Source organism: Bubalus bubalis, chromosome 5 (genome assembly GCF_019923935.1).
Source record: "Bubalus bubalis isolate 160015118507 breed Murrah chromosome 5, NDDB_SH_1, whole genome shotgun sequence".
NCBI lineage: Eukaryota > Metazoa > Chordata > Mammalia > Artiodactyla > Bovidae > Bubalus > Bubalus bubalis.
In genome coordinates this window covers 109,040,475-109,059,184 of record NC_059161.1, presented here as the reverse complement: position 1 = coordinate 109,059,184, position 18,710 = coordinate 109,040,475, and the positions used below count along the sequence as shown (strand labels likewise).

At 53.2% G+C, this 18,710-nt stretch overlaps 1 protein-coding gene and 1 non-coding gene across 4 annotated transcripts; both read left to right on the top strand.

The window, feature by feature from the left end:
* The first annotated feature begins 2,594 nt into the window (after nucleotides 1-2,594).
* On the top strand, nucleotides 2,595-2,667 carry TRNAC-ACA. The gene has a single exon. It is a non-coding gene; the product is annotated as a tRNA-Cys (tRNA).
* An 824-nt stretch (nucleotides 2,668-3,491) lies between these two features.
* ROBO4 (roundabout guidance receptor 4) lies at nucleotides 3,492-18,082 on the top strand. Of its 3 annotated transcripts, none has more exons than XM_006057652.4 (18): nucleotides 3,494-3,673; nucleotides 4,252-4,581; nucleotides 4,786-4,943; nucleotides 5,126-5,246; nucleotides 5,758-5,885; nucleotides 5,979-6,207; nucleotides 6,464-6,576; nucleotides 7,271-7,439; nucleotides 7,581-7,766; nucleotides 7,892-7,934; nucleotides 10,311-10,447; nucleotides 10,571-10,834; nucleotides 14,754-14,861; nucleotides 15,043-15,181; nucleotides 15,314-15,559; nucleotides 15,688-16,046; nucleotides 17,065-17,271; nucleotides 17,410-18,082. In XM_006057652.4, exons 1-18 carry the CDS (start codon nucleotides 3,610-3,612, stop codon nucleotides 17,418-17,420), a joined length of 3,012 nt encoding a protein of 1,003 aa, XP_006057714.4. In that variant the 5' UTR covers nucleotides 3,494-3,609; the 3' UTR covers nucleotides 17,421-18,082. The 3 variants fall into 3 exon arrangements, with proteins under 3 accessions (XP_044799464.2, XP_006057714.4, XP_044799463.2); XM_044943528.2 differs by having other exon boundaries at nucleotides 3,538-3,673; nucleotides 4,256-4,581; XM_044943529.2 differs by lacking the exon at nucleotides 17,065-17,271 and having other exon boundaries at nucleotides 3,492-3,673.
* Nucleotides 18,083-18,710: the final 628 nt, after the last annotated feature.

Here is an 18,710-nt window from a genome sequence, read left to right as displayed (position 1 = left end):
GGTCACTGGTCAGCACATCACCAGGGTCCCAAAGCAGAGCCTCCTCGAAATAGCTGGAGGCAGCTCCCATCCACCAACGTCATTCCCATGACTCACACGGTCAGCTCTTCCTTAGTGTGTGGGAATGAGACAATCAGGATGCCAGCGGGGTGAGGGGCAGGTTGCTGGAAATGAGCATCACGGCCTCTGAGAGCCATCCAGACACGCCTTGCTATTGGGAAGTCCCCTTGGCCTTCACTCCAGAGATCCCTGAGGGACCTGGATGCTTGAAATGAGAGAGGAGAAAGCCTTAATATCCAAAGGAACAGCTCAGAGTGAAGGGACCCTTCAATCCCCATCAGTTCTTAGCACTTGGGTCTGCAGAGTCTGGGAATGGAAAGAGGCTGTGTTGACAGCATCTCTAGGGAGGGGTCATGTGACTGTGGGGCAGGGCGTCCTCCCCCAGCTGCAGAGCCTCCAGGCACTTCTCCCTGAGTCGCCTGCCCTTTCCTACCCACCCGAGGACCACCTCGTCATGAATCTGAATTCCCTTGAGACTTGTCCTTTTCCCCAAGAGAAACACACCATCTTTCTAGAGTGTAGAGATTTGAGTCAAATCAAGCTGCCATTAAATCATTAGGAGACAACCTGGTTAGTCTCCCCAAGTCCAACGTATAAGCCAAAGAGACCAGAGAGGACTGCTAACGGCAGCATTCCTGCAGGGCAGGCAGTCACGGAGTCAGACAGGCTTGGGGGGCTCTGGACCTGGGAAATCCCAGATTGGCTGGATGTGCAGTAAATCCATCCTTCGTTGTCATTTTGCTGAAAGTTTTCACTTTGGTCTCAGGTTCAAAGGTTATGTTAACAAAATAAACCACTTTTTATACACAAATAACCCACTCCAGTGTTCTTGCCTGGAGAATCCCAGGGACGGTGGGGCCTGGTGGGCTTTCGTCTATGGGGTCGCACAGAGTCGGACACGACTGAAGCAACTTAGCAGCAGTAGCAGCAGTATACACAAATAAACAATACCAATATTTATTAGAGAATTACCCAGCTTACTTTCAGTATAGTAACACTGAAAGAAAGGTGAAATAGAAACAGCAGAGGATACTTCACCAAATTGGGTTTTGACCAACATCCAGACTCAAATCGTGCTGGGAAGTCCCATGTCACGGCACATCTGGAGTCCCACTTGGGAAAAGGTCCCAGGCAGCTCATCTGCTCAGTGTGTGAGACTTAAAGATTGCTTTTTAGGGTTCCCATTTATAATTCCAGGATGCAAACTGATACCATCATCAATCTGAGCAAACTGCATCTCTGGCTTCTTCCTAATGCTGTTTGTTTTGTCTTGTAAAACTTGGAATGTTGTTAAGCCTGGGGCTTGGTTGACCACCCCCACTCCAAGGACTCAAAAATTTCAAGATTTGTCCCCTATCTTGTCTATGGTGCCACAAGTCTTGCCCTCGCATCAGGCAGTCAGGGCACTCACAGTCAGGGCAGTGTTCAGGCAGGTTAGAGGCAAGGTGAAAGGCCTGCTCTGCTTTGTCTCTGAAGCCTAGACAAAACTATTTAATTTGCCTAATACTTGCTCATCCTTGGCTGACTTCAGTCTCCATCTGAATACCCCCTTCATCATGCTGGCCCCACAGATCCTTGACCCCATAAATTCTTCTCTGCTCTGCCTGGCATGCATATACCCTGCATGTCCCATGGAATTCATCACTTCCCTTTGCTCCTCCGCTTCTGAAATACCAAACTCTTTTCTCTGACACCAATTCCTATTCTTCCAGCTCTGACACTCTATTACTTTCACTCTGTCTGTTCTTTACTCCTTGGAAATGCCCAGTTTGTAGAGAACACAGTGTTCTCTTGCCCTGATTGTCTTAATCAGACTTGTTCTGCATTTGAGGGGAGAATGAGGGGTGATGGAGGCCTTCCTCTTTCAGGCTGTGAAGGCTGGGGCTGGGGCTGGGGCTGGGACTGGGGCTGGCATGGAGGCCAGGCTGGGACGGGGGAGGAAGGGAGGCAGTCGGCTGGGTTAGGGGCCCCACAAAGGAGCTGGCCAGGAACAATGGGGAACAAAGGCTGGACATTCTTCCGCTGAGCCCCCAGAGCCTGGCCTTGGTCTTCCGGGAACAGCTCCAGGAAATATCTGAGATTCCAGATTTGGAAGGAAGAGACCTGTAAACAGGAGCTGGGCTCTGAAAGGGGAGAGCAGCGGATCTCTAGAGAGGGGGTGGGGAGAAGCGGGGTGTGCGCTGACATTGCAGGCTCAGAAGCTACAGGTCTGTCTGCTATAAACACAATATTTCAGGACTGTGAAAATGATTTATTTTTATTTTTTTGCCACATGCATGTGGGATCTTAGTTCCTTAACCAGGGATTGAACCCTCACCCCCTGCATTGGAAGGTGGATTCCTAACCACTGGACCACCAGGGCAGTCCCAGGGCTGGAGAAACTCTTAAAGGTCATTTACTCTAGCTATCTTTACAGGACCTGAAAAATATCCCAGCCAAGGATGCTTAAATAGTTTCAGTGATGGGGTGTGCATAAAAATAAATAAATCACAGTACTGGCTAAGCTTTACTGATCACTTACAAAGCAAATGGACTTCCTGGTGGCTCAGACGGTAAAGCGTCTGCCTACAATGCAGGAGACCCAGGTTCGATCCCTGGGTCGGGAAGAGCTCCTGGAGAAGGAAATGGCAACCCACTCCAGTATTCTTGCCTGGAAAATTCCATGGACAGAGGAGCCTGGTAGGCTACAGTCCATGGGACTGCAAACAGTCGGACATGACTGAGCGACTTCAATGTCAATGTCAATGTCAATGTCAATATGAAGCATCAGGTGCTGTACTAGGCTGATTTTATGCTTCATCTCTTCTCTTACTCCATCTCTCAAGGTAGGAACTATTATTGTTGTTATTATTATTATTCCCTCTTTACAAATAAGGAAACTGACTTTCAAGGGTTAAGTCACTTGCTCAAGGTCTCCCAGAAGTTTATCTGTCTGTCTCTGGGCTGACTAGGTGAACTATAGGCATCTCCCAGACTGTCCCAGAGTCTCTTATCTTCCTTATCTTCTGGATTACCACCCCACCTCTCCCTGGGAAATGGACATGAGACACTGCCCCCCATGAAGTTATCTTCCTTGTCGCTTTTCTCTACCTTTAGCCTCAGAATGCCCATGCCCTGAGATCTCAGCCCTGGATTTCTAATCCACTCTAGCAGTAGGGTAGGGGTGAGGGGTGTCATCTGGAAACAAAGGAATTGGGATTGGGATTGAATGGTTCACTAGAGGCTTGGAGTTAAAGGAGCGAAACTCCTGGAGTTACAGTTAGGATTACCTCTAAGAAATCCCAGACTAGGGTTTGAGGTTAGAGTCAGAGGTTATGACTAACGGGTCAAGGTCATAGAGTCTCTCTCCTCTGGTCTCCTCCCAGTTCTCCAAGGCCCTGAAGGCCGGGCAGGAAGCATCGGTTTCCTCAAAGCTGCTTCCCTCCTGGGGCAGAGTCTCGGTCACAAACAACCACCACCAGCCCGCCCCGCCCCTCCTTCCCCTGCCGCTGTGAGCTCAGAGCAGTAGGGCCAAGTGCTGCGGACCAGGTCAGAGCCCCGCGAGCAGCCATGGGCGCTGAAGGAGCACGCCTCCTCGGGGTCCACTGGGCCCTGCCTCTCCTGCTCCTCACGGGTGAGTACGGCCGGGCCTCCCCGCTCCTAGCCCGCGCACCCCTGATCCAAGGCCTGGCCGAGGCGGGGGAGGCCCTTACGCCTCTGTTTCCCTTTGGCAGTGGGGGTAGCAGAGACAATGGTGTTGATGATGGTGGTGCTGTTAAGTGCGAGACAGAGAGACAAACAGACTGAGAGCTCCACGGGCCCTCACTGCGTGCCACGCGTGCACACTGGCCCTCTCGCCTCCCTCCCAGCATATTATCTAGGAGCTGGTTTGGAGGTGCTAGTAGGAGAGCACAGCTTATACTGTTGACCGAAGACCGGTCCTTCTCTATCATGGACAGTCGTCCTCTTTGACTGATGGCATAGCTTCGGGAGGGACACACACAGAGTGGTGAGGGAAGAAGGGGACACCCGCCTAGCCAGCCAGATCAGCCGAATCAACCCTGGGGTGACAGATGTCATAACCACATCGCCCTCACGTCCCCAGCATGTTATTTGGGAACTTGTTTTCAGACACGAAGAGGCAGATGAGATATGCAGGGGTTTGGGGGCCCTACTGGCCAGACTGGGCCCCACCTCCTTTTCTCTCCCTAGGAAGCATGGCCCAGGATTTCCCACCCCAGATCCTAGTCCATCCCGAGGACCAGCTGTTCCAGGGCCCCGACCCAGCCAAGATGAGCTGTCGGGCCTCAGGTCAGCCACCTCCCACCATCCGCTGGCTGCTGGACGGGCACCCACTGAGCATGGTGCCCCCAGACGTTCACCACCTCCTCCCTGACGGAACCCTCCTGCTGCTACGGCCCCCTCCCCGGGGACGTGCCCACAACGACCACACCCGATCCACAGACCTGGGAGTCTACACCTGTGAGGCCAGCAACCGGCTGGGCACAGCAGTCAGCCGGGGAGCGCGGCTGTCCATGGCTGGTGAGGCCTGGGTGGGGAGATTTGGGAGGGGAGGGCTGGGTGTGGGCGGTCCTAGATGGGAGACCTGGGAGGTGGGGCTCTGAAGCGTTCAGCACAAGTCAGAGCCCAAAGGTAGGTGATACAGAGCAGGTCAGAAGTGCCAAGGTGGGGCCCGGATGGAAGGGCTGGGGCCTGCTGCATGCCAATGCTCTCTCCTCCCCACAGTCCTCCAGGAGGATTTCCAGGTCCAGCCTCGGGACACAGTGGCTGCAGTGGGTGAGCAGGTGCTTCTGCAGTGCGAGCCGCCCTGGGGCCACCCAGAGCCCACTGTCTCATGGTGGAAGGATGAGAAACCCCTGGCCCTGCAGTCAGGGCGGCACTCGGTGAGTGTAGCCCCTTCCCAAACCTCATCCTGTCCGGGCCACAGCTGTGCGCACCCGAGGGCCTGACCCACCCCCCCGGCCCCAGCCCCATGTCTCCTGCAGTATTTGAGGAAGGGACGGCCGTGAGGCCTTAGGCCTTCCTCCCCACGTGGGAGACTTCACAAGACACCTGGTCCTGACAGGTGTCCCAAGGCTCCCTGCTGATGGCAAGAGCAGAGAAGAGTGATGCGGGGACCTACATGTGTATGGCCACCAACAGTGCAGGACAACGGAAGAGCCGGGTGGCTAGGGTGTCCATCCAGGGTAAGGGGAAGGTGGTCGGCTAACGCCAGGGCCAAGGTGGGGGGCACCAGTTAGCATGGTGCCCTCTGGTTTGGGCTGGGGTTAGGCCATGTGGGGGTTCGACCCAGGATCAGGGTCAGAGTGGTGGGGACCTCATCTAGGGGCAGTTCCTCCATCCGAGGGCTTCCCTCATAGCTCAGTTGGTAAAGAATCTCCCTGCAGTGCAGGAGACCCAGGTTTGATCCCTGGGTCGGGAAGATCTCCTGGAGAAGGGAATGGCAACCCACTCCAGTGTTCTTGCCTGGAGAATCCCATGGACAGAGGAGCCCGGTGGGCTACAGTCCATGGAGTCGCGAGAGTCAGACACAACTGAGCTGCTAAATCATCATCATCCTCCATCTGAGGATAGACATTGGAGAGCTCACGACGGGGGCAGTCTGGGAGTTCTGGCTCTTCTGTGGCTGAGGGATGCTCCACTCTTCAATTTCTTCCCTCTGACCTTTGAGCCCATCCCCACCCTGTGTGCTCCCAGAGCCCCGGGACTACAAGGAGCCCCTGGAGCTTCTGGCTGTGCACATTCAGCTGGAAAATGTGACCCTGCTGAACCCAGACCCCAAGAAGGGCACCAAGCCTGGGCCAGCTGTATGGCTCAGCTGGAAGGTGAGGCCCGGGACCTAGGGGTGGAACAGTCACAGCTCCAGAAAGGGCTGCTCACGAGAGCCCTGAGTCCTCTCTGCCCTCCGTCTTCCCCAGGTGAGCGGCCCCGCTGCACCTGCTCAGTCCTACACGGCCCTGTTCAGGACCCAGGCTGCCCCTGGGGGCCAGGGAGCCCCGTGGGCAGAGGCCCTGCTGGCTGGCTGGCAGAGCGCAGAGCTTGGGGGCCTCCACTGGGGCCAAGACTACGAGTTCAAAGTGAGACCGTCCTCCGGCCGCGCTCAGGGCCCCGACAGCAACGTGCTGCTCCTGAGGCTGCCTGAACAAGGTCAGGAACAGACGCTTCCAGAACCCAGTGATATACCCCCAGCCCCTTTCTGTCCCTCTGTAGTCAGGAGGAAGAGGAATAGTGACTTCCACTCCTGGGCCCCCTCTTGTCCTGGCTCTGAAAGCAGAGCTGAGAGAAGCTCTTGTTCTTGTCAGTATGGCTGGGACCTTATGTCCCCAGTCCTGCTCTTTTCTCTAGAAAGAGATTCCTGAGGATACCTTCAGCATTCCTGACAGTTTGTCTCCCTGCCCTCCAGTGCCCAGTGCTCCTCCCCAGGAGGTGACCCTAAAACCTGGCAACAAAACTATCCTTGTGAGCTGGAACCCACCACCTGCTGAAAACCACAATGGCATCATCCGTGGCTACCAGGTACCCCCCACAAGCTGACGCACCCCTCCGTGGTGTTGCCAAGACTTCCCTCTTCCCTGGCTCTGGGCACTAAGAAATGGCACCTGCCCAGCAGAGCAGGGACTCTCCTGTTTGCCAGACACTGCCAAGTGCTTACCCACATGACCTCATCTCATCTCACAGTCTCTCCTGGGTTGTTATCCCCAGTCTACAGACGTGGAAAATGAGACCAGGGTCACAAGTGCGGGAAAACAGAACAGGACCAAACCAGGCTGTGACTGACTCTCTGTTTCTAAGGCAGTGGTGCCAGCGTGTGATTCCTGGACCGGCAACATCAGCATTGTCTGAGAACTTGTTAGAACGCAGATCCTTTGGTCCGTTGACAGGCTTTGTGGGTCAGAATGTCAGAGATGGGTCTGGCAATCTGGATTTTAACAAACCCTCCAAGCGATCCCAAATCATACTGATCTGTGTGAACCACTGGTCTAACACCTACTTCAGAAGATTGCTTTTGTCCCTCCTCTGTCAGTCTAGAGAGAAGTCTCACCCGCTTTGTAGGGGAGAAGGAAATAGGAAGGGTGGTGCATGTGGGGGTGTCTCCAGGTGAATGCTAGGACAGCGTGGCCACATACCCAGAATCTGATCTGCAGATGAAAGGGCTTAACTGCTGTGATGGTTTTGGAGAGGGGCAAGCTCACCTCTGTTTGTGTCTCAGGTCTGGAGCCTGGGCAACACCTCATTGCCCCCAGCCAACTGGACTGTGGTGGGTGAGCAGACCCAGCTGGAGATTGCCACGCGCATGTCAGGTTCCTACTGCGTGCAAGTGGCTGCAGTCACTGGCGCAGGCGCTGGGCAGCCCAGCAGCCCTGTCTGCCTCCTATTAGGTGAGGACAGTGCCCTCTGGCCCCACCCAGACCCATCCAGGCCCCCTTTCCACCATTCTCTCTCCCCACTCATGCATCCAGCTCCTCCCCCGTTGTCTGCCCACCTTCATTGCCTTGTCCTGAGCTCAAATTCCCCTACAGAGCAGGCCATGGAGCGAGCTGCCCAGCAACCCAGTGTGCACAGCCCATGGACCCTGGAGCAGCTGTGGGCAGCCTTGAAGCGGCCAGAGGTCATTGCCAGCGGGGGTGTCGTGCTGTGGCTGCTGCTGCTGGGCATTGCCGTGTGCATCCACCGCCGGCGTCAAGCTGGGGTGCGCCTGGGCCCAGGTGAGCAGGTGACGTGCACTCGCAGGTGGACCAGCTGGCCTTTCCTGGGTCCCGCCAGAATGCAACAGAGCTTTGGGCCAGGTGCTGGAGACTCTGGGCTGACCCTTCCTCCTGCCCTCTCCCAGGTCTGTACAGGTACACCAGTGAGGATGCCATCTTAAAACACAGGTGAGACAGGAAAGGGGCAGAGGTGAGGGAGGGGCCGAGGGACAGTGGAGCTGGGACAGAGAACTGGCTGAGGCATTCGTCTCCCCTGCATGCTGTGTCTGACTCCTTGCGACTCCACGGACTGTAGCCCACCAGGCACTTCTTTGCGACCCCATGGACTGTAGCCCAACAGGCACCTCTGTCCGTGGGATTCTCCAGGCAAGAATACTGCAGTGGTTTGCCCGGCCCTCCTCCAGGGGACCTTCCCAAACCAGGGATTGAACCCACGATTCTTACATCTCCTGCATTGGCAGGCGGGTTCTCTACCACTAGCGCCACCTGGGAAGCCCCATCTCCCCTACTGCCAGGTAATTTGTCATCCTAACACCTGAATCTCCCCTGAACTTCAAGTGAGAATTAATTTCTCTTTCATTAATGTCACTATCACACCATCTGACAGGTAAGTAACTGGCCCCACCCAGACAAGGTTACATGGCCAGTACCTGCCTTCCAAAGCCCTAATCTGGTGCTCTTGTTACTGAGATCTCATTAATACTTACTGCACTCTCCTGCTGGATGGAGAATAACTAGCACGGAAGGACCAGTCTGATTTCTAATTCTCTCTGTACACCCAACATCTACCTAGCAGTACCTTTGAGTTCAGCAATCCCCTACCGCCATTGAGGCATCTTTCTTTCACACTAATCCACCCACAGTTCCAGCAGAGGGCACTCTGTCCCTATGTGATGCTTCTTACTCCTTGTTCTCAATAACCCTGCCCGCCTGCAGGTATCCATCCATCTGCTCTGAGTGCGTTTGGCTGCCAGAGCAAGTCTCCAGTTATGAGACAAGACGCTAAGAAACAAAACATCCTTTTTTTTTCTCCTATTGGCTGAGTTTTGCACTAAACCATTTCACCTCTGCCCACCTTCTCCTGCTCCTTACCTCATTAGAGTTCATCTGAGAGATTTCACATTCCAGATCTGCGTCTTTCCACAGGAGTGTATCAAGCACCTATTATGGGCCAGCTCTCAGGCTCCCATTTTGCTGTCAGTTTCTCAGCCCAGAGCAAGGTTCCATGCTGGCTGATAACTGTGTTCCTGTGTTGCTCTGTGCTCCCTGGTCTTTCTCTTCCAGCTACTTCCTGGGCTTAGTCTGCGCCTTCCTGAACTTTCCCTGTCTCCCCTGGAACATCATCCTTTTCCTCAAGGGAGATTCCATTCTGATCACCTTGTTCATTCATTTCTTTAGACGAGTCACTGTCTGCCAGGAGAACACTCAGTCTAGCCGAGACAGGCACACGCGTAAATGCAATCCCGAGCTGGGAGTGCAGAAACAGAAACATGTACAAGGAGTACATGTACAAGGAGTACAAGGAGGGGGTTGGGTGGGGAACCACGGGAGGAAGATTTCACATTTCCCCTGACTGCAGGTGTAAAATAGCAACGTGGGAAGCTGCTATAAAGCACAGGGAGCTCAACTCAGGGCTCTGTGGTGATCTAGAGGGGTGGGATGGGGGGGAGGGGAGGGAGGTCCAAGAGGGAGAAGATATATGTAAGTATATGGCTGATTCACTTCATTGTACAGCAGTAACTAAGACAACATTGTAAAGCAATTATATTTTTTTAAAAACACACAAAAAAGTTAAAGCTGAAATAAAGAGGGAAGGCAAAGGGAATAGCAAGAAATAGCCTGCTATTTATAGGGAAAGACAAGCCTTTTGGTTGGGCTAGGGCCTCTGGTATAGGATGGGTCAGAGCAAAAGATAAAGCTGAGGAGCTGGAAGCTAGGGCAACGAGGGCCCTGTTAGCCAAACTAGGCAGCTGGGCTCCATCTTCGTACATGGGGAGCCACTGAGGGTTTTAGGCAGAGAAGTGCTTTGGTCTGATTCCCGCCAGCATGGCGCCCCATCCAAAGGGAACCAGGCTAGAGACAGAGAAGCCAATATTCAGGTAGCAAACTCCTGCACTGCTGGCTGAGTGATCTCTCACTTCTTCATCTCAGCTTACAGCATCAGCCTTGTAAGGAAGGTCTTACTATTGGAGGAACCAGGGCTTAGAGAGGCTAATAGACTGAGCTGGCCCAGGATTGCACAGCTAGGCGGCACCAGATCTGGCTCCCAATGTGTATTCTTTCCGTCTCAGCACACAGCCATCTGTCTGTGATACCTCCCAGCTCTGGGGCAACTTGGATGTCCTCTGATCTCAGGATAAGAAAGGGGCGCTGCATTTGGGACAGCAGATCAGAGGTCTTAAGGAGTCTGTGGGGGCCTGAAAAGCAGTGAGAATAAAGCTGGTACCACCATCTACTCTACCCTTTCTGCTACCTGCTGAGCTCAGGTCTTAACCAATCACGTTTTCCCTCTACCTGCTTCTCTGCCCCGCCCCCATTGTCCAGGATGGATCACAGCGACTCCCCCTGGCTGGCGGACACATGGCGCTCCACCTCCGGCTCCCGAGACCTCAGCAGCAGCAGCAGCCTCAGCAGTCGGCTGGGAGTGGACCCCCGGGACCCGCTAGACGGTCGCCGCTCTTGTGAGCGTGCCCTCCCCCAGGGGTGGGGGGTAGGGGGCCTAGCAGCTGAGCGGCGGTGCTGGAGAAAGGTGGCCATGGGTGGGCTGCATTCACCATAATCCCTCCTGTCATTTTTTACCGCAGTGATCTCCTGGGATCCCCGAAGCCCTGGGGTGCCCCTTCTTCCTGACACCAGCACCTTCTATGGCTCCCTCATTGCTGAGGGGCCTTCCAGCCCCCCAGCCCGGCCAAGCCCCCAGGCCCCAGCTGCCAGGCGGCTCACACCCCAGCTGGCCCAGCTCTCCAGCCCCTGGCCCAGTTCAGACAGCCTCTGTGGCCGCCGGGGCCTCTCTTCCCCGCGCTTGTCTCTGGCCCCTGCAGAGGCCTGGAAGGCCAGAAAGAAGCAGGGTAAGGATGGGGGTATGCACGCAGCCTGAATCAGGGTTTACGGGGGACGGGAGCCTCGGTGCTAGTCGTGGGCTGCCCTCCACCCTCAGTCTGTCCTAATGGGCACCTATTACCGCGCACCCAGACAGGAGTATGCTGACCTCAGTTTTTCTTTCTTTCTTTCTTTGGGTCTTTGTTGAGCCACGCAGGATCTTCTTTCATTCATGCGTCATCTTTGTTGCTGTGCACGGACTCTCTCTCTCTAGTTGTGGAGTGGGAGCTTCAGTAGTTGTGGCCAGTAGTCTTGGTTGCTACGAGGCATGTGGGATCCTACCTTCCTGACCAGGGATGGAACCCATGGCCCCTGCATTGCCAACAGATTCTTAACCACCGGACCACCAGGGAAGCCCTAGGCCTCAGATTTTCTTTACACGGGGCTCTTGCTTGGGTTTTGCACACCAGCAGTGAGTCCTGTTTCTGCAGTCAGCTCAATTCAGCGAATACTGAATAAGCACCACTTGGGGTGGGATAGGGGATAGGGGAACACAGTGATACTAAACAGAATCCTTGCTCTCTACCAGCTCCAAGTCTAATGAAAGTGCCTGACCAGCACACGGGTAATTCTAGAACCTGGAGGAGTGTGACCAATGCTAGCATGAAACCTCAGGCTTGCATGACCTCTGTTCTATGTAACGTGTACATATGTGCTATGCACCATGTATGTATGGGTCCTGCCCAGGTACCGACTCCCAGCTTGCTTCCCAGAGAATGAGCATTTCCTTTCTGTCCAAATTTCTCCTGACTTCCGGCTATCTGCTTTGACTTTCCAGAGAGAAATAAGTATAGTCTCTATTTCTTCAGCAACTACTTTATGTTAGGTGCGTTACTCATATTTGTTACCTGACTGAATCCTCAGAACATATTGGCAAGGTGTTATTTCTCTAATTTTACAGATAAGGAAAGAGGATCAGAATGGGGTAGCTTGTTTAAAACCCTACATCCGTAAGCTGCAGATCTCAAATTTGAAACCAGAATCATCTGCTTCCAAAAGTTACTTTGAATCTCTCTGGGAGCACCCCTGGGAAAACGGTTCTCTCACTGACTCTGTTTCTGCATTTCTGAACCCTGACTTCACTCTCCGCCATCTCCATGAGCCTCCTGTACTGATTAGTAAGATTTATAAACATTCAGCAGCCAGTTTTGTTAAGTGGATATAATCCAACTTTTATCAAGATAAAGATGGATTTAGAGTAATTAAGGGCTTGGCCAATATCCAGAATTTTATGACTCTAAATATTAGCGAAGCTGGCATCCTATCCAGCTTTGCCTCAGAGCTATTGCATTAGAAATCCTCTGTGATCATGAAATACCAGCTAAAAAGAGGTTGCATAAATCTCATTTTTAAAGTAGCTTTTTCATGGATAACCGCACTGATTTGAATATAATATATGTCCTACTTGAAAACATTAATGCTAGCCCCAAAAAAGGAGCAATTTCCTATGGTCAGTTGTTAAGAAAGGTTCCTGTTCTGAGACGAAGTTTCCTACTCTCATTTAGAGATTTAGGTCCTCATCACATCCCTTTTCTCTGTCATCCGGCTCCACGCCATCACTGCTCCAGGATGGGGTCAGCATAGTAACTCCCGTGGGCTGGTGGGCAGCAGCAACAGCCACAAGGTCTCATCCAGAGGGACTTCCCTTGTGGTCCAGCAGTTAAGACTCTGCACTTCCACTGCAGGGGTCACAGGTTCAATCCCTGGTTAGGAAGCTAAGATCTCACAGGCCACACAGTACAGCCTGATAGTGGGGGGGAGGGAACAAAATCTCATCCAGAGGCATGGAGCTCCTCTGCTGCTGTCATCTAGTCCAAGTCTGCTGATTCTTTGTCTTTGAACACTGGCAGTCTCTCAGTGCCCCTCCTTGAGCTGCCTATTCCTTTTTCTTATTATCTTAGCCTAGTTGAGCTTTTTTACCTCTGTACTAATAGTCTGACAACAGCTGTCTCATCCATTATGTCAGATTCTTAGTTCACTCTGCCAATACATATATTGAATATCCTCGTTAAATAATTCACTCAAACAAATACCTATCGCAATTCAGGTGTACCCAACAAGATTCCACCTCACTTTGATAACATTAGTGTATAGTTTAATTCAAATAATATTGACACTAAATTCAAGTAATTCCAAGCAAGGTGGAAAGGAGGGGTTTTTTTTTTTTTTTTTTTTTTTGGTTACCAAAAATCCTTTAGAAGAAATAAAATGAGCTGGGGTAAATACAGGCTTTTCCCTTCACCTTCCACACAAATCAACACCAACAGCATGTGCCACCACTTCTGAGCTTAGGCAAGAAGCCAGGCCCAAGACAAGACAAAGCTGGTGAGAGTGGGGGTTGGAGCACTCAAAGCTGGCCTCCAGGACTCCCTGGGTCATACAACAATTAAAGGAAATGAGTAAAAGCTAAACCAGCCAAAGTACAAAAGGAAACTCTGGTGGAGGAAGTCTAGCCATTGTGTGAGTTTTCGGCCACTGTACATGGGTTTCTAGGGCCCAGATGGATCCTTGATGAATGCCTTGTCCCACTCTGAACCTGCCCATCGTGGCCCCCACATCTTTTATATTAGATTGACGAGACAGCTCTGTGTCAAGAGTGCTGCCTGGTCTCTGCTCCCCTTTCCTAACTGGGCTTTTGATCATGTGGCATGAACCTGAAGGCTATTTCTTTTCTTCTTTGACTGATGTTCTATTCCAGGTCTTGGGGAAATCCCTTCCTTTTATCACTCTGTTTCTCTTCTGGCTTAAACTTAGATCATTTTGGTTTCGGCCTGACGAAGTCATTGCACACAGCCGGGGCTATTGTACTGTCACGATTTACTCAGAGCCCTGTCTCCTAAGCGGCCACGTGGGCCTGAGGGTAGCTGCCATCTCATACATGATTCTTCTCACCTTGTGTTTACACCTGCATCTCTAATATCATCCATCCATTCACTCAACACGTATTGAACGTCCACAGGCAAGGCATTGCCCACCTGGGTGAGAACAACACACTGTCCCACTCTAAAGTTCCTCTTCCCATCAGCTGACTCTCTCCCATCACACCTGGCTGGTCTGGGGCTCCCATCTTTTGTCTTCCTCATTCAACTCAACTTGAGAGCTCAACTCATCTCTCCAAGTGAGAGACACCGGGTTTATCAGGACAAGACTATCCAGAGCCATGTGAAATATATACCATGTGAGAAGTGGAAACGAACAGATTCTCTCCAAGGAAAGAAAGAGGATTTGCCTTCACAGAGTCAAAATTCATGAAAGTAGAAGGTAGCAATGAGAGGGTACAGAGATCAGGAAATTATCATGTACACAGTAGAGAGGTTTCTTTTTTTAATTTTTAAAAAATTTAAAAAAATTATTTATTTGGGACGAGGTCCTAGCTGCAACACGTGGGATCTTTTATTATAGTTGCAGCCAGCTCTTAGTTGCAGCATGTGGGATCTAGTTCCCTGACCAGGGATCAAACACGGGCCCCCTGCATAGGGAGTGCAGAGTCTTAGCCACTGGACCACCAGGGAAATCCCCAGACATTGTTTTTAAAATTATCTATAAAATGCCAGCAACTTTCCAATCTGTTTTCAATTGCTTGATAAAACCATCCTTTGGAGGGGCTGCTTACAAACAAAACAGGCTCAGGAAGGTTGACACATTTATCTGAGGTCACACAGCTAATACTTGGCCGAGCCAGGCTATGAGTCAGGTGATTTAACTCCAAGCCTTGTGCTCCTTCCATTATTATATCACAGCTGCCTGGATGGAGGGAGATTATTCTCTCTTGTTTCTAAATTCAGCGAAAAGCTTAAGTGGATGATCAGGCTGAAGACAGAACCTATGGCTGGGATCTGAAAGGCCCACCTGGATTGGCCACCAGCCCCCCAACTCTTTGTTTTGCAGAGTTGCACCAGGCCAACAGCTCCCCACTGCTCCGGGCCAGCCACCCCGCGGAGCTCTGGGCCGGCGAGTTGGGCAACAGAGGCTCCAAGAACTTTTCCCAAAGCCCAGGTGAGTGGAGGGCCCTGGGAGGCGAATGAGGGAGTGAGACGTGGTGTGGGGCCCACCAGCCCCTCCATCTGGCTTCTCCTGTCCCTGAGGAGGCTGGCTCGGTGAGGGGTGGGGACAGACAAGCTGCGGCCTGGGGGCTGTGAGGGTTCTGCAATCTCACACCCAGGCTCTTGTTCCCCAGGAGCTGTGCCCCGTGCTCTAGTGGCCTGGCGGGCGCTGGGACCACAGCTCCTCAGCTCCTCCAGTGAGCTGATGACTCGTCCTTTGCCCCCAGTACCCCTCGCTCCCCGTGGATCCCCCACTCAGAGTCAACAGACCCAGTAAGAGGGCCTGGAGTCAGGAAGCAGGGCGGGGCACTGGGGATGTGGGAGGTGTTTGCTGAGGGGGCTGGGGGAGGGGCGGCAGGGACCAGAAGAACTGCACTAACCATCCTGCTGTCTTACCCCAAACAGGCACTCGGGGGAGCCCCCAGCCCCCACCTCCCCTCCACCGCCAGCAGCCCCCATCCCCGCCCTCATTCCCTCTGGTACCCTCCACATCTCCAGCCCCCAGGCCTCTTCCCTCTCTGGTCCCAGCCCAGCATCCAGCCGCCTGTCTAGCTCGTCGCTGTCGTCCCTGGGGGAGGATCAGGACAGCGTGCTGACCCCTGAGGAGGTGGCCCTGTGCCTGGAGCTCAGTGAGGGTGAGGAGACCCCCAGGTGAGTGGCCGGAGGGGAGCCAGAGGATACAGATAAGCTGGAGACAGGAGTGTGCCTTCCACTTTCCTCACTGGACTGTTTCTGCCCCTGGCCAACAGCATGCCATCTCCCCTTTGACCTCTCCCTAGGAACAGTGTCTCTCCGATGCCAAGGGCGCCTTCCCCTCCCATCACCTATGGCTACATCAGCGTCCCCACGGCCTCAGACCTAGCAGACATGGGCAGGCCTGGAGGAGGGGTGGGGTCCGAGGTGAGGGGCTTGCTGTGCCCACCTCGGCCCTGCCTCACGCCCACCCCCAGTGAGGGCTCCTTGGCCAATGGCTGGGGCTCAGCCTCAGAGGACAACGGCCCCAGCGCCAGAGCCAGCCTGGTCAGCTCCTCCGATGGCTCCTTCCTTGCTGATGCCCACTTTGCCCGGGCCCTGGCCGTGGCTGCGGACAGCTTTGGCTTTGGTCTGGAGCCGAGGGAGGCAGACTGCGTCTTCACGGGTACGTGAGATCACTGTCCCCGACAAACAGTCGAAGTATCCTCACCATTGTCACTATGTCCCAGCCCCCAGGCCAAGTGCCTTAACTACATACATTCAGCATAAGCAGCAGCTCTCTGAGGAATATTCTTTATCATTCTTTTCCAAATGAGGGAACTATAAGTCCCATAGGTTTATTAATTTGCCCAAGATCACCCAGAACAAGGATAAACTGTGCAAGTTAAAAGCCCAGAGGCAGGGACTTCCCTTGGTGGTCCAGTGGCTAAGACTCCATGATCCCTGTGCAGGGGTTCCAGGTTCAAAACCTGGTCAGGGAACTAGATCCCACATCCTGACACAATCAAATAAATAAATATTTCTTTTTAAAAAAGGCCCAGAGGCAGCCAATTATATGGTCCATACAGCTACCTCTAGGACCTTCCTCTTACCAAATGCGGGGTACAGGAAAGGTTGCCCTCCCCAGCCCAGTGACAGATTCGTCCACTGTGGGAAGTTCTGTTCTGTCTCTTACATCCCGCTGAGCTGTCAAAGCCTTCCTCCTCTCCCATCTATGGCAGGGTGAGGTGAGGCTGGGCTCCCTGTTTCGTGTGTCTAGCAGGTTGGGACCATCGTTCCCTAGTCAACGGCAGGTAGTGAGGGCTTCCGAGGCCCCTTCAGAGTTCCCTTCCTCAGACATATATCCCCTAGACCTAGTTTTCAAACCCTAACTCTACATTCTTCCCCCTAAAAAAGCAGTCAGGATTGTGGCGAACAGGAGAGCAGGAATTACCTAGGACAGAAAGCCAGGGCCAAGCTGGGAGGAGAGAGTTCAAGCTGTTCTCTCGAAGAAATCAATGAAGGTCTTCCTCTCCCTGGGGCGGAGTACCCTGGGGATGTGTCCACTGGGGTGATGGACCGAGTGGGACTGGGTTATGTCTAGGGCTGGGTGTATGCCTTAAGCAGCCCCACATCTTCTGCCCTAAACTAGTCCCCAAGACTGAAGGCCAACCCTCCACAGAAATCTCTACCCTCCCTAACAGATGCTTCGTCACCTCCCTCCCCCCGGGACGACCTCTCTCTGACTTCCACCCTTTCCCTGACCCCGTGGGAGTGGAGGTCAGACTGGTTGGAGGACATTGAGAAAAATCCCACCCAGTGGCTGGGAAGGGGGCTGCCTCCCTGGCTGCCTGAATCTCGGATCTCTTCCCAGAAAAGTCAGCTCAGCTCTCCTATGCCCAAAGCTGGCGGTAAGTGTCTGGTTGGCTGATGCAGCGATCCATCTTGACTGGAGGGGTTTTATCATGGTTCGGGGGAGTCAAGAGGGGTCTGGAAGGAGCGATAAGGAGCAGGGGGGGATAACTCCACCCTCCTTCAACTTCTCCTAGACTCCTCCTGAGCTGACCGCCCGACTGCCAAGATGAGAACCAGACCTTCCTCTCCCATCAGCCACTGGCCAGGGCTATGGACTGCGGCTCTTGGCCTGTGCTTCGCTGCAGTTGGGGGGTCCACCTTGCCTGGCTTCTGGCATTCTCCCTTCCGGATTGTGGGAACAAATGAAAGCAAAACAAAACAAGAACAAAGCAGACCTGCAGCCTCCAGGAGCAAAATGTCATCTCTACCTGGCTTGCAGCCCTTGCCTTTCCCTCTGTTCCATCCATGCCCACAGTCAGGTCATTTTAGCCTGAGAGGCAGCCCTAAATCCTGTGTGTTCCCCGCCCCACCCCTGCCTGGGTCACAGGAAGTGGGGGAGCCAGACGTCTTCCTGGAGGACAACACTGGCTCACGGGAAAGGACTGTGGAGCAGGGAGCGTCTCAGGGCCTCCTCTCAGCCTTTTCCGGTCCATTCCCGGTCTCGCCCCAACCACACTGTGAAGGGACATAAAGAGGGGCTCCACTGAGGCAGTGAGGCCCGGCCTCGGCACCAAGGCAAAGGGTTCAAGATGAATCGAGGGAGGAAGCTGAAGTGGGACAAATGTGGGACAAATGCACCCTCCTGATACTGTTCTCACTATGAGTTGTCACTGAGGAATTTGATACCATAAAGCTTCGATGACTTGAGTTCTGTGAGATCGCTCCGTGGAGCACCATATCCTGCAGAGGGCGCCTGGGTTAGAACAGCACCAGGCATTCACTGATCCTCCGGTGTCGCTCTTTCTGTTCTGTTATCCAGGGGAGAATTACCTGCATCTTTCAGATTTTAAGCAGAATCCAGAAAAGGCAGGGATGAGGGTGTTTCCAGGTTCTGCGGGTCTTAGCAACTCATCCCGTGAAGATGACTCCTGCTTTCAGCAATCCCAGCACCCAAGACCAGTCCCAGATAGTTTCTCAAAATGTACGAAGTAGCTCCATTTCACGAAAGGTAGGAACCACCTGTAATGGTTGGCTGGTGGGCACCCTTCAAAGAACAGGACAGAGAAATGGAGGAGGAGCAGTACCTGCAGAGCCTGAGCCACAGAAAACCACTGGAGGGCAGGCAGGGCTTTATCCTCCTCTCTTGGAGGGAAAGGTCAGGGGCAGAATCCACATGCTGCGAGCATGCTACTCAGCACGACCAGGGTTATGATCTCAGGATGAGGACTCAGTGCCCCGCCGGATACACATCCGTTCCACTGTCTGCTTTTCCTTTTTAGGATTTTGTTTTAGTTTCCTGGTCAAACCCCTTTTGAAAACATGCCAACTTCATATG

Excerpts from the sequence above, each read along its gene's own strand:
- ROBO4 (XM_006057652.4), top strand. The coding sequence starts at position 3,610 with ATGGGCGCTGAAGGAGCACGCCTCCTCGGGGTCCACTGGGCCCTGCCT. Across the intron at positions 4,944-5,125 it reads TGCAGTCAGGGCGGCACTCG|GTGTCCCAAGGCTCCCTGCT; the intron begins GTGAGTGTAGCC and ends TGGTCCTGACAG. Across the intron at positions 10,448-10,570 it reads GCTAGACGGTCGCCGCTCTT|TGATCTCCTGGGATCCCCGA; the intron begins GTGAGCGTGCCC and ends TTTTTACCGCAG.